At 41.9% G+C, this 15266-nt stretch overlaps 1 protein-coding gene and 1 long non-coding RNA gene across 34 annotated transcripts in view; one reads left to right on the top strand and one right to left on the bottom strand.

Annotated features, from left to right (window-relative positions):
* Positions 1-213: 213 nt before the first annotated feature.
* Positions 214-15266, top strand: part of LOC126981546 (phosphatidylinositol 4-phosphate 5-kinase type-1 alpha-like) — a 113022-nt gene continuing 97969 nt past the window's right edge. For 16 of the 30 annotated variants that reach the window (XM_050832804.1, XM_050832803.1, XM_050832776.1 and 13 more), the window contains exon 1: positions 216-443. In XM_050832804.1, the coding sequence (XP_050688761.1) occupies positions 407-443 (37 nt within the window). In that variant the 5' untranslated portion in view covers positions 216-406. Of the gene's footprint in view, positions 444-3469; positions 3517-15266 lie in introns of all 30 variants that reach the window. The other 14 variants (XM_050832773.1, XM_050832786.1, XM_050832775.1 and 11 more) reach the window with 3 other exon arrangements.
* The window catches only part of LOC126981548 (uncharacterized), a 6528-nt gene continuing 3268 nt past the window's right edge, over positions 12007-15266 (bottom strand). For all 4 annotated transcript variants that reach the window (XR_007733990.1, XR_007733988.1, XR_007733989.1 and 1 more), the window contains one exon: positions 12007-15266. This exon is cut by the window's right edge. This is a non-coding gene — a long non-coding RNA (uncharacterized LOC126981548).

Genomic DNA, 15266 nt, shown 5'->3' with positions numbered 1-15266 from the left:
GCTCAACGCTGCCAGATTGTCGTACTCAGCCGTTCTCCTACCCCAAAACTCTCTTCTGGGCTCCAATAACAAAACTCATTTATATTCATCGTTAAAAGAGCAAGATCCTGATATTTTTCGGTAATAGCTAGGCGTTAAAAACCGCTAAATACATAAATAAATAAATCTGAGTACGATAATCTGTCAACGCTGGTGCTGCCCTCTGGCCGGCGCATGTGCAGTAGCCGCCTCCCCGCCTTCAGTGCCTCCCTCGACCCTGTGTAGGAGCCTCGGCGCTGGCCCTTCTCGCTGATTCCCTCGCCCCCTGGCCCGTGGAAGTGTATTATGTAGGCCGGGACATCGTACAGGTGGTGCAGTGCCTGACGAAGAGTGGAAAATAACGCCGTGCCCTTACTAATGCGTCAAAATGGCCGATGTGGACACCTTGAGGCCAGCGGCAGGAGGTTGGTGGCGCTCTTCTTCTTCTTCTTGTTCCTCCTCCTCCTCCTCCTCCTCCTCTTCTTCGTCTTCCTCTTTTTATTCTTTCTCTTCCCCTTCTTCCCCGTCCTCTTCCTCTTCTTCATCCTCTATTTCTTCCTCCTCCTCCTCCTCTTCGGCTTCTCCCCTTATTTCTTCTTTCTCTTCCTCTTCTTCCCCTTCTTTCCCCTTTTCCCCTTCTTCCCTCTCCTCTTCTTCATCCTCCTCCTCCTCCTCCTCTTCGGCTTCTTCCCCTTTTTCTTCTTTCTCTTCCCCTTCTTCCCCCTCGTCCTCTTCCCCTTCTTCCCCCTCGTCCTCTTCTTCCTCTTCCCCTTCCTTTTCTTCATCTAAATCCTCTTCTTCCTCTTCGCCCCCTTTATCCTCTTCTTCCTCCTCTTCGCCCCGTTGCCCCTGGGGGTGTGGCTGGGGGCTTTGGGCTGACAGGTCCCTCAGGGGGCTTGACATGTACTGGGCTGGGGCTGAATCTGGGCCAAAAAATATGTTCAGGTCTTTTCATGTCAAATTTCCTTCACTATACCTGTTACCTGTCAATTTACCTGTTGGGGGTTTAATTAGGGTACAGGTGGGCATGGGGGGCTACCTGGGAGTCTGTTGGTATGGGAATTTAAGTTTTAAAGGAGTTCAGGTGTACTCATGTCAGATTTCCCTCTCATTCAATTCCTCTCACCTGTCATTTTACCTGTTTGGGGTTTAATTAGGGAACAGGGGGCATAGGGGGGAGGGTGGGGGGCTACCTGTGCCAAAAAAATATGTTCAGGTATTCTCATGTTATTTCTTCACCTGTTTACCTGTCATTTTACCTGTTGTGCTATGATTAGGGTACAGGTGGGCAATGGGGGCTACATGGGGTCTGGGGGGGTATGTGAATAAAGGCCAAAAATATGTTAAGGTGTTGTCATGTCAGATATTCCTATTATGTTGACTGTATACCTGTTTATCTGTCATTTTAACTGTTTGGGGTTTATTTAGGGTACAGGTGGACATAAGGGTCACCTGGGGTCTGTGGGGAAGGTGAACCTGAGCCAGTAACATGTTTAGGTGTTCTCATGTAAGATTTTCTTCACATCAAAATCCTCTTACCTGTCTTTTTACCTGTTTTGAGTTTAATTAGGGTACAGGTAGGCATGGTGGGCTACTTGGGGTCTGGGGGATGCTTCAGCCTAAGCCAAAAATATGTGCGGGTATTCTTATGTTATAACTTCACCTGTTTACCTGTCATTTACCTTCTTGGGGGTTTAATTAGGGTACAGGTGGGCATGGAGGCTACCTGGGGTCTGGGTGGTATAGAAATCTGAGCCTAAATTGTGTTCATGTGTAATGATTTGTTCTTATGTCAGATTTCTTTACGTTGAATACCTGGTTACCTGTCATTTACCTGTTTGGGGTTTAATTCAGGTACAGGTGGGCATCGGGGTCACCTGGGGTCAGTGGCACGTGAACCTAGGTCAATAATGTGTTCAGGTGTTCTTATGTCATTTCCTTTACATTCTATTTCTCTCACCTGTCATTTTATCTATTTTGGGTTTAATTTGGGCATAGGGGGGGGGGGCTACCTGAGGGTCTGTTGGTATGAGAATCCAAACCTTAAAGGAGTTCAGGTGTTCTCATGTCATTTCCCTGTGCTGAATACCTGTTCACCTGAAATTTACCTAGTTGTAGCTTTAATTAAGGTCCAGGTGGTCATCAGGGTGGTGTGTGAATGAGTCACAGGAAGGTTATGTCGGTGTCTCAGGGTTTAGAACTTTTCCTACTGATTCATGAACTTGTGTACCTGCTTATGTAACTGTCATATACCATTTTAGGGCTTATCGGGTGGGCATAGGGGCTGGTATTACTCTTAGAAGTACGCCCATCTCACTGTGAAGGACATTTTTTTGCCATATGAAGTACTTTGGGCACACAACGCACTGCCATATTGCTTTGCCTTTTCAAATCACTCTTACTTAAGTATGGTCTGTCGGAGATATATTGGTGATTTATATCCGGGGTACAAGTCAGGTGAGTTAGGTTTCTGTTCTTAGCTCAGGTCAGGGTTGGTTAATTTAGGCTTACTTTGGTTAGATCTGTTAAGTTTTAGTGTTTGCGATATTCACGTGTGATACACTCCTTGCTGCACCTTAATGTAGACTGTGGTAATGTTGTTGTCACTGCCAATCAGCGGTCGAGGCGATGGCGGCAGAGCCCGCCTTCCTCATGGTCTTATGAGGGATTAAGTTCATTTTTATTTTATGTTCGTATTGTGAGAACGAAGCTTTTATTTCTGTTGCCTTATAATTTGTTTGCTGTGATTTGCATCATTTGTTTGGCAGAAATCACCAATTTTAGGAAGGGAGGAGGGGGAAAAAATTATTTGAGAGAAATGGCTAACAGACTAATTTAGACAACTTATCAAAACTTGCCTGAAAAAAATAGTTTCATCCTATAAATCAGGGAATACTGTTTACTTAAAATTTACTAACTCAGGGATGTTATGTAGGCAGGTGAGAGCTTAGAACTTTTGCTATTGATTGATGAAACTTGTGTACCTGCTTATGTGCCTGTCATGTATACCTATTTGGACTGTAATTATGGGCCAGATGGCATGGGGACTGGCTGGGGTTCTGGGTGAAAGGACATGAAATGGAAGTCAGAATGGTTACGTGGGTGCCTGACGCCTTAAACTTTTCATACTGATTGATGAAACTTGTGTACACTTGGTTGTGTGTCTGTCATGTACCTATTTGGGCTGTAGAAGGGGCCAGGTGGGCATGGGAACTGAGCTGGTTATCAGGGTGGTCAGTGAAGGAAAGGCAGGAAAGTTACTTCGGTGCTTCAGGGCTGAGAACTTTTCCTCCTGATTGATGAAACTTATGTACGTACCTGCTGATGTGAATGTTGCATACTTATTTGGAGCTGCAATAAGGGTCCAGGTGGGCATGTTCATTTGGGTGGTCTTTGAAGGAAAGTCAGGAAGGTCTAATGGCTGGCTCAGAGCTTAAAACTTTTCCTACAGATTCATGAACCTGCCTACCTACCCCTGCCACACCTAGGGTACAGCAGGTGAGGACAGGTGTGTGTACCATTGCCTTGGGGATGGGGAGCTGTCACCTGGATGGTTACCTATAGCCTGTAGGTGCTTATGTTCTTGATGATGATGAAGATGTATATACACTTTGTGGGTATACCTGTGATATCCATCCAGGTGTAACTTGACCTTGTATACACCTGGGCCTTTTACTTGATGAGGGGAAGGGAAGCTACTGTCACCTGGCCAGTCATTTACCTGTGTAGCTGCCTTGTTTCTTGATTAGTATTTAGGCATTAAGTGTGGGTGTAGCTGTCATATTCATCCAGGTGTAACACGGCCTTGTATATATATACGGTACCTGCCCCTTTTACTTGATGGGTGTTCAGTGACAAGCAAGGGTCACACACACACAGCCAGCACACCTGCCAGTCACTTGCATACACAGAGGAGGAGGTTCTTTCTTGTGTGTGTGTGTGTGTGTGTGTGTGTGTTTTGCACTTTGAGGGGGGAAGTCATACTGTCTTCAGTGTTGTTTCGGAGGAATTATATGGAAGGAAGTGCTTTCTCGTGTGTGTGTCAGGGTGGGGGGGCAGAAGTTGTTGTTTTGGAGATATTATATTTTTTGCTGACGGAGGACTTGTTGGGTTTCAGTGGCACAGCGTAAGGGAGTGTGGGTAATACTTTCTAAGAAGTCCGCCTCCCCCTCCACCACTTCAGCCCCCCCTACCCCCCAAGACAAGCCTGGGGAACTGTGGGGAACCGGGGTTTGGGGGGGAACCCAAAATCACTAGGAAATGGGCTTCCAAAATTTCCCTAGAAAAATCCCTAAATGAAGGAAAATTCCCTAGTCTCGAAAGTAAGGAAAGTACTAACTTTATAACCAAACAGCCCCCCTCACCCCCATGCTAACCAAGGGGGGCGGGACCCCCCCAACATGTATGATGCGATGGAAAATTCTTTTTTTTTTTTTTTTTTTTTTTTTTTTTTTTATGGGGGGGGGGAGCATATTTAAACTACTCCAACTGAACTTTACAACCTGCTAACGACCCCCCTCCTAACCAAAGGGGGGCTGTGCCCCCCCTGGACCCCCCCACATGTAGGGAATTTTCCTTAATTTAGGGTTTTTCTAGGGGAATTTTGGAAGCCCAGTTTTTTGTGATTTTGGCTTCCCCCCAAACCCTGGTTCTCCACAGTTCCCCAGGCTTGTCTTGGGGGTAGGGGGGGGGGGAGGCTTCTTAGTAAGTATTACCGGAGTGTGTGTGCATGTGGGGCCTGTTGTCATATTTGCTTCCCTGGTGTCTGTAACCCACATGATGATTTACATGAATGTGACACAGCAGTTTGTAGAGACATAACACAGACACTGAGTTGTGCCCCACTTTAGCAAGGTTGGTGTTACTGAGAATTTTTTTTTTTTTTTTTTTTTTTTTTTTTTTACTGTTATGAAGGCAATATTATATGAGCTACATTGGTGTTATTTTCTTCATTAAAACATGAGTAAGGGTTTTCTCTATTCTGGAGAAGCTGAATGTCCTTTATGAGTGGTCACATAAATGGATGATGCAGTTCCTCATCGACAAATGCAGTGTCCAAAGTGTAGGAAAAGTAACCCCCACGACTACACATTGAATAATACAGGGTGTGTGTGATCTCTGATCAACTGAGGAATCACAATATTACGGTACTGTCAGGAATTGTGAAGACATAGACTGTGAGGTGATTTGATCGAAGTTTTGAAAAGGTTTTAAGGGTATTTCCAAGATAAAGTACTACTGACATTAATGATTTAAGGGGGGCGACTACGAGGTATTTTTTGACGAATATATTTAAAATCGGACGAGTACATGTTTTTTGCTCAGCATGGCTGGGAAACCCTAAATTACCATGTGGTGAGGTTTGTTTTCGTAAAATTAAAACCCTTCCCCCCTGGAGGGGCTTTTGCATCATTGTCGGACATGCGCGTCATAAGACGCTCATGTCAACATATGCGGTAGCATTCATATATACGTAAAAATTGCATTAGAACATTTTATTTCTTCGTAAATTTTGTCATCTGTCATCCTCTCTTCTTCACGCGTAGAGGCAGGGGAGGAAGAGAGGTGCCACCGCACCAGTGCCAAGCGAGACACAGACGGGGAGAGTATGTCGTACTTTTCTCTCCTCTCCAGCCAAAAAAACGTCCTTATAAATGATGTACAAGCGCAAGGCAACCAGAAAAAAGAGTCACCAACATCAAGAGGGCTTATGGAGCGGCCAAACCTCAGAAAACAAGCAAGAGAGTAGCGTAGAAGCAAGGCACTCGCGCTACGCGGGAGTGCCGCGGGCACAGATGCCTGATCATTCTCCAGTAAGTCATATGTGAAAATTTCATGCCAATCAAATAAATGCAAATGGCAAGACAGGAATGAAATGTAAAAATATCTTTAGGAGCCAATATCTTGAAAATTAGTTTTTTAAATTCAAATTAATTTCACAAAATCGGTAAAAAGTCTGATCGACTTTTGTAAAGCATCAGTTGAAACTACAACTAAGGGGCAATTTTTTGTTGGAAATAGATTTTCAATAATGTCAAAAGAAAACGGGACACAGAGAGGAGAAAATAATAATTGACAAAAGATTGTAATTTTTTTTCTTCAAAGACAAAACAAAAAATCAAAAAGTTACTTCCAACAAAATGTAGATAGGTAAACAAAGTTTCTATGGTATTTTTTTCAAACCGATTAACTGAAAAATAAAGCCTGTGAAACAACAACAACAAAAAAAAAAGCTTTGTTTGAGTCTCTCCTAAACTTCACCCGAATTTGATGAAATTCACAGATTAACATACGTTTACAGTAACAAACAACATACTAAGATTTCAAAGCTATTGGACGTACCATATGCGCAGGAGGACCCCCTGAAGTTGCCCCCCTTTAAAAAGAACATACCACAATGGATATAAGTTAGATAAATTCAGGTTTAGAAAGACAATACACAAATAGCTACTGGTTCATGAATATAAAATACAACAGTAGTCTTCGAAGCCCATTGATGACACAGGTGAATATTCTTATATAGTAAAGAAATGATGCCAACCAACTGAATGGTTGGCAGGGTGATGGTCACTGTTTACGCTGCTCACATGTTGCTGGTAATTTGCTTAATAGTCTGGGAAGACATCAATAACACCTGCATATCACCAGGCTCAGGTCACCTTCACCGCTCCTGACACCAAACAGACAGAGGCCGAAGAAGAGTTGCATGGAGGTAACAACAGGAACTGCGCCATATAGGTGCAATATTTTTTACCATGGGGGATTCACTCATGTTAACTGTAATGAGTGTGACACAAATACCCATCACAGATGCCCAGGGCTTTAAGGGGGGGTATAAACCAGCAGGGAACAAAACCATCATGAATTAATTTTCTAGTAGAGCAGCTGATTCCATGGAGAAATTACCAATAAGTAAATGGGAAAAGAAACATAAAGGTAGATGTAGCTATGTGTGAACAGGGATATAAGGAGACGACAAGCAGCAACGTACATAATATGGCACCTCATAAGAACAGGTTGTCATCAATAAATCTAGCATTCATTTAAAAAACCTCAGTCAGTCATTGTTTGTTTAGCATCAGTCTTATAGGTAATCAGTTGACAGTATAAACTTAACAAAACTTTTCTGCTCTCCATTATTTGCATAAAAGTTGCAATATAACACCTGTCACAAGTGTGTTCATTCCATTCCTGTAAAAACCGGCATCAGCTTGGCCAAAATCTAGCTTTAGCCGGTATAGAGTCATTCATTGATGGTTACGTACCTGAATTGTCTGGTTGTGAAGCAAGATTGCTACAGTTTGCTAGTAGATGTTCACTCACTGATGACACTGCCCGTCCTAAATAGACATGTCAGTTTCCAGCCTCCCACACGTTGACATCAGCCTAATTAAAATCTGACTGGCCATTTAGCTCTCCAGTCTTCAAATGGAATTGGTCTGTTAAAGCTGACTGCTGTTCCCTTGTGAAAGATAGCACATCCCCCACAGATGACAGTGTACGCCCTTAACTTTACTCTGCTTAATAGAGTGAGTTGGGGGTAATTCTGGAGTAATGGCACTGAGAGAGTGGGCGAGACGGTGTGTCTGGGACGGTGTCTTGTCTTTGATGCAGATGATTGGGGAGGGCTTGAAAGGGTGTTTTCATGCTGGGTTGGTATGTCATTGGGAGGGGAGAGGCTGACAAAGATGTGTTTGATGAAAGGAGTGTATGTTGAGGGGTGTGAAGGGATTTTTTATTTATTTATTTTAGGGAATTATGTGAGAAGGGAAAGGCTGTGAGAGAGGAGATGAGAGAGACTGACAAGGATGTGTGTTCAGTATTGTGCCTTGTGTGTGTTTTGAAAGGATTGTACGTATGTTGAAGGGTGTGAAGGGATGTTTTGACTCCGTTTTTTCTTGTTATGGAATTATATATAAGAGGAGAAAGCCTGTGAGAGATGACACAAGATAGAGACTGACAAGGATGGACTTTCTATATTATGGCTTGTGTTTGTTGAAATGAGTGTATGTTGAAGGATGTGCAGGGAATTATATATGAGGAGGGAGAAACTGTGAGAGATGAGGCAAGAGCAGCTGACAAGGATGTGTTTTCAATATTGTGCCTTCGTATTACTGAAAGGAGTATGTGTTGCAAGGTGTGAAAGGATGTTTTGATTCACTTTCTCTTGTTATGGAAGGATGTGCAAGATGGGAAAGGCTCTGAGAAAGGATGTGTCTTGTTGTGGTGATATATGTGCCCTGTGTTTGTTAAAAAGATGTGAAGGGATGTTTGGATTCACTTTCTCTTGTTATGGAAAGATGTGCAAGAGGGGAAAGCATCAAGAGAGGATGTCTTGATGTAGCAATTTCTGTGTCATTGAAGGGAATATTACATCAGGGTGGAGAGGGGGTGGGGGGGTGAACGGGTGTTTGGGTGAGTAAGCTTGATGGAGGTGCTGACTCATGGTGGTGGTGGTGGTGGTGGTGATTGAGGAGGCTGGGGTGTCATCTCGGTTGGTCTAGTGAGGACCTATTAACCTTTACTGTACATTTTGATCAGTTTTTGTTGTTGTTTTCATTTAGTGAGGACCTATTACCCTTTACTTCACATTTTTGCAAGTTTTTATATCATTGTTTTTCCATTGTATATATTAGTTTTTATTTCTTCATTCAACATCCTTATTTTTTCCTTCTTCACTTTAACATCCTTATTTTTTCCTTCTTCACTTTAACATACTTCTTCTTTCAACATCCTTATTTTTTCCTTCTTCACTTTAACATCCTTATTTTTTCCTTCTTCACTTTAACATCCTTCTTCTTTCAACATCCTTATTTTTTCCTTCTTCACTTTAACATACTTCTTTCAACATCCTTATTTTTCTCTTCTTCATCTAAACTTTAACATCCTTATTTTTCCCTTCTTCATTTTCATTTAACATCCTTATTTTTCCCTTCTTTCAACATCCTTATTTTTCTCTTCTTCATCTTAACTTTAACATCCTTATTTTTCCCTTCTTCATTTTCATTTAACATCCTTATTTTTCCCTTCTTTCAACATCCTTATTTTTCTCTTCTTCATCTTCTTTTAATATCCATATTCTTCCCTCTTCTTCTTTTAACATCCTTATTTTTCCCTTATTTTTCTTAATTTGATGTCTTTATTTTTTTCCTTATGGGGTTGGATGAGTTGATGAAGATGTGTGCCAATTTTAGTCGCTTTGCTGAACAGGTTGAAAATATACTCTGGGCTACAGGAATCCACATCACCGGGAGTTTGAACGAAAATCTGTTTGTTACCACCATTTTCCATTATTTTCTGTTATTTTTCATTGTATGCCATTTGTAGTCCATTTGTTGAACTAGTTGGAAATGCACTTTGGCCCCGGAATCCACATCATTGGGCAGAGTTTGAAATGAAGTCTGTTTGATGACTCACTCTCTCTCTCTCTGCCTCTCTTTCTTCACCTGACCTTATGCAGAGTCAAATAACAGGAGTGGTGGGCAAGGAGAGTTGGCGTCTGCAAGCTAATGGTGCAGGTGCCCTCTCTCTCTCTCTCTCTCTCTCTCTCTCTCTCTCTCTCTCTTCTTTTTTAGTCTCTGCATTTCTCCCTCAATCTGTAGTCTATATCTGCCTGCTTTTTTGTTGTTGTTGTCTCTCTCTCTCTCTCTCTCTCTCTCTCTCTCTCTCTCTCTCTCTCTCTCTCTCTCTCTCTCTCTCTCTCCCCTCCCCCTCCCTCCCTCCCCATAGCACAGTCTCCCCCGCTAACAGAGTCACTGATGGCATTGGAAGAGGCAAGGCAGGGATGCATGCCAATAAATAGCTCATCTAAATTTATGCTGCCTCTCAAGCCCCCATGATAAACAGTAGTCTGCCTCAAGGCTAATCCCGGGTGACCGAGGCAACACAACACAATGCTAAACACTTCTTTGAGGTTTGCCTATTGAGCGTCAACAGAACATTGGTGATACCCTGCATAGAAACACGCTCTTTGTACTCTTAACCACACTCTTTATATGTAACTTAGCAACCCAATTCTATCCCTAGGTGTCAAGTCTTATGAATGAATACTTCTTTGGGGTTTGTCTATTGAGCGTCGACAGAACATTGGTGATACCCTGCATAGAAACACACTCCTTATACTCTTAAACACACTCTTTATATGTAACTTAGCAACTCAATTCTATCCCTTGGTGTCAAGTCTTATGAATGAAAACTTCTTTGAGGTTTGTCTATTGAGCTTCAACAGAACATTGGTGATACCCTGCATAGAGACACACTCTTTGTACTCTTTTCTACACTCTTTACACATATGGCAACCTAATTTTTTCTGGAGGTGTCAAGTCTATGAATGGATGTAGGAGCAGGCATAATACTCCTTTGGGGATTGTCTGCTGAGTGTCGACAGAACACTGGTGATACCCTGCATAGAAACACACTCTTTATACTCTTAACCACACTCTTTATATGTAACTTAGCAACCCAATTCTATCCCTTGGTGTCAAGTCTTATGAATGAATACTTCTTTGGGGTTTGTCTATTGAGCGTCGACAGAACATTGGTGATACCCTGCATAGAAACACACTCTTTGTACTCTTTTCTACACTCTTTACACATATGGCAACCTAATTCTATCTGGAGGTGTCAAGTCTATGAATGGATGTAGGAGCAGGCATAATACTTCTTTGGGGTTTGTCTATTGAGCATCAACAGAACATTGGTGATACCCTGCATAGAAACACACTCTTTGTACTCTTTTCTACACTCTTTACACATATGGCAACCTAATTCTATCTGGAGGTGTCAAGTCTATGAATGGATGTAGGAGCAGGCATAATACTTCTTTGGGGTTTGTCTATTGAGCGTCGACAGAACATTGGTGATACCCTGCATAGAAACACACTTTATACTCTTTTCTACACTCTTTACAAGTAACTTAGCAACCCAATCCTGTCTAGAGGTGTTGAGTCTGTGAATGGGTGTAGGAGCAGGCACCCTAGGCTTGTTGTGCTAGGGGGTGAGAGGCCATAGTAAGTATTGAGGAGGGAGGGAAGAGTTGTTGCATTCCTTTAAATCTGGAATACTGGGTCAAGGAGAAGTCCAGGAATGAGCTCTTAATTCTATGTAACCTGAAGTTTTGGAGTGGCTCTTCAAAAGTAAGCTGCTTGGATGTGTACTTACAGCCATTTATGATCTTAGCAGCTCAGGGATTTTGTTACTCTGATATTGCATTAGTAAGGGGATAGCCTGATATATAATAGAATAAAAAAAATAACTCCTGCAGTCTATTTAGAGCTGCTTGCAATTTACAGCCAATAATGATTTTAGGTGCTCAGGGATTTTGCATCTCCAATATTGCATCAGTAAAGGAATAGCCTAAAATAAAAGAAGCTAAAAATATGGATTCCTGTACAGAGAGTTGCTTGCATATGTTCGTACAACCAAATATGATCTTAGCTGCTCAGGAATTTTGTGTGTGACAGTGCACTAGTAAGGGAATAGCCAGAGAAACGTAATTTAAATTCTTCTATAGAGAGTTGCAGAAACGATCTTAGCGAGCCACCATTTTGAATTATATTGCCTAATTTCTTGACTCCAAGCAAAGAAAGAGAATAAAGGAAAGTAATAGGAAGATGTCTGTTTTGATATTTTGTGTTGAGTTTCACCATTCCCTGTACAAGAGTTGCTGGGAAAGAGGGTAAAATAAAGTAATTTGAAGATGTCTCGTCTAAAATACTACTTTGAGGTTCAGCATTCCCTATATAAAAGTTGTTTTGGAATTGGTGAGAAACATAAAGGAAAAAATAATAATATGTAAGGAATATCCAGGGCTGCAGTAACTGTTGTGTAAGGGTCTGTCTTTTGTTTTGCATCCTGTACAGTGTAACTAGAGACAAGATACGCTCTATTTTTATTTTTTTATTTATTTATTTATTTTTAGCTTTTTTGGGAAAACATAAGAACTCTAAGACATCCAAATCCTTCTCACATCTAGACCTGCTCAGGGAAGTGTCATTTAAAGGAATAACCATGTGAGGGGTTATTCCTTCCTACATTCGGAATACTTCACTATGCACTAAGGTCCACTCAGCACAGTTATAACAAGGACAGTAATAAAGTAAATTGGGAAAAACTTCAGCATCACTAGAAAAAAGAAAAAAAAAAGATAAATATGAGAAGCCATGAGCGTGCAGTAGTGAAAAGACGATTTGCTGGCTAATGTACTTTATCACAGCAAAACCATTACACTTACGGCAATCCGGTTATGTAAAGTTAAAGCTTGGAGCACCAACAGACGGAGGTACACAGAGGAGCGTGATGCAATGGTCACAAGAAGACAATAACGCCTTATACAAAAACAACTACACACAAGAACCTCAAACCACCAAGTCACCTCAGAGTAATTAATCCTGCTCCCCTCCCCTCCGCAAAGGCATGCCATTGGTTAGCGTGATGGATGCGACCCTCCCTTACTCCCTCTCCTCATCCCACCTCACCCTCCCTTACTCCTGCACCCCTCTTCACCCTCCCACCTGATTCCCTCTCACCCCTCCACCCCTACTGACTCTCCCTCACTCCCCACCACTTCTGACCCTCACTCACACCCCTCATTCCTCCTGACCCTTCTTTACACCCCTAACAAACCCCTTCTAACCCTCCCTCACCCCTTCTGACCCTCACTCTCCCACCCCACCTCTCCTCATCCTCCCCCATGCCCCCTTACCCCACCTGACACTTGATTGGCAGTGCTTAGGGGTGGGGTGGGGGAAGAGGAGGTGGGTAAGGGGTTATAATGTCCATGTAAACAAACCTCAGCGTGTGTATCAGTGTCATTGGGTGAGTTAAAGGTGTGGGAAAATTCTACCTATGCCTCCGTTGAAACATGATATCTGTTGCTCCTTCTCTTGTGCCGCCAGTGCCAGGAAGAGACAATCGCATACTCTCGGATACATTTTGGGGGCTCCTGAACAACTATATGGACACATGCAGATACAGTTTGAGCTCCTGAAGAACTGTATGGCATTAGAAGAGATTGCACCATTGAGTAAAGTATAAATAAAAGAAAGAAACGGTCAGACACACTTAGCTATAGTTTTACACTTCTGAAGAACAGTCTGGGAATAGAACAGATTACGCTACAAACTAAGGACTATACAAAAGAGAAGGTGCAATTCGATACATTCAGATATAGTTTTGCATTCCTGAACAAGTCTGGAAATAGAATAGATTATGGCATTGGCTTTAAGTGTATTTGAGAGAGAGAAGATGGAGAAATTATGGAAATGGAGTTGCTCAAAGTTATGTAAAATACTGTATATAGCCTAGACTCTCTCTCTCTCTCTCTCTCTCTCTCTCTCTCTCTCTCTCTCTCTCTCTCTCTCTCTCTCTCTCTCTCTGTCGAGTTTTTGCTCCTGAACAAGAATCTGGAAATAGAACAGATTACGTGATTGACTAAAGTGTATATAATTGAGAAAGTGAAGAAGTTAGTGGAGAGTTGAGTAAAGTAATCTAAAGTACTATACGTATCCTAGACAGTTTCTCTCTCTCGCTCTCGCTCTCTCTCTCGGCTGTGTTTATCATGGGCGGCAGGCATGACCCATGACTCAGGAAGAAGCTGTGTACGGCGCCCTCGAGTGTTGCTTCTTGCTCCTCTTCTTGTGAATGGAGGCAACTATTTTTGTACCTTGTGTTGGGTAATGCTCTTCTTCTTCCTCCTCTTTTATTCATCTACTTCTTTTCCCTTTTTGCTTCATTTATTACTAATTACATAGCTCTTTCATAGGGTATTTGAGTTAGCATTTATCTTGTTCATTTTTGGAGATACTCGTCTTTCTCTTTCTTGGTTCCCCATTTATTATTTGGTTGTATGGTGTTTGATTTATGTATTTTGTTTATTCTTCTTACAATACAGCAAAAGTCCACTCGTCAATATTGTTTTATTTTTGTTTATTTTTCAATGACAGTAAAATTACACTCCTCAGAAAAGCCATCAGTATGAATTCATGTGAACAGGCAATTGTGGCTCCCTAAAAACAGTCTTGATTCTTGAAGGCAATTGTGGGTCCCTAAAAACAGTCTTGATTCTTGAAGGCAATTGTGGCTCCCTAAAAACAGTCTTGATTCTTGGAGGCAACAGGGAGCCAAATCTGGTGCTCAGGATATCATAGGAAGTTTACAGATGAACATATTTTTGCTTTATTCATATATCTATTCATCCGCTGTGATATTGATGGAAGAGATAAACTAATACTTCCTGTTGCTTCCTTGCCATGATGTGTAATGTGTGTGTGTCTCGGGGATTTGCTGTTATAACTTTCTAAACTTTAACATTTCAATTCTTGTATTTGTACCACTTCTTTTTTGTTTGTTTGTTTTTCAATTGTTTGGTCACATTTAGCCTTGGGTGTTTTGTAAGAGGGTGGTGCCATTACACACACGCACACACACACACACACACTCTTGTCACCACCTAAACATGCAGTATTATCACATCCGTTAGATCGATGAATGTAAAACTATTGCATTTATGTTTTATTTGATACTACTTTGAATATGGGATGTTCACCTCTGCCTGTGTGTGTGTGTGTGTGTGTGTGTGTGTGTTTGTGTTTGTTTTATTCCTCATTTAATTGCAAAGTTGTTTATGTGTTTCCATGCACTCACACACACACACACACACACACACACACACACACACACTTTGCATGCCATCTGCACTACACTCGTTTACATATGCAAAGTGACCCAAGTCAAGTGCGGCTGTTCCTTGCCCTGATTTTGTAGTCACAACACACCTGTCGGCAAGGATGAAAAAGAAAACAGTGAGACGAGACTTCCTATATCAGCTGCTAATGCACATATACAAGAAAAACATGAGAACATAAAGGGTCGTATCATGAGACATTTCATCGCCCAAGAACACCTATTGGACAAGGCCTTCGTAGGAGTTTTGGGCATTTCCAGGAGCAGTTTTATGGCCCTGGTGGTAGTTTGAGCCTTCCTCCGTACAATGAACCTGAAGAAACACTCATTAGAACCCGAATGGCCCCCTGTTTGACCTTTAGAAATAGCTGATGTGAAAACCGGAAGTGTCTTATAATGCTGGCTAAAGACTCCTAAATTTTTCTCATATCTAGACCTGTGTGTCATTTGAGTGTCATTTAAAGAAAACATAAGAATAATAAGAGGCCTAAATCTAAGGCTTCTTATAATACCCTGAACTCCAGATTTCGAACACCTATTGCCTTCAAGATTCATTACTGTTTTAG

Source organism: Eriocheir sinensis, chromosome 48 (assembly GCF_024679095.1).
Source record: "Eriocheir sinensis breed Jianghai 21 chromosome 48, ASM2467909v1, whole genome shotgun sequence".
Lineage (NCBI taxonomy): Eukaryota > Metazoa > Arthropoda > Malacostraca > Decapoda > Varunidae > Eriocheir > Eriocheir sinensis.
The sequence above is the reverse complement of the archived record's forward strand: the minus strand, read 5'-3'. Positions and strand labels throughout refer to the sequence as shown.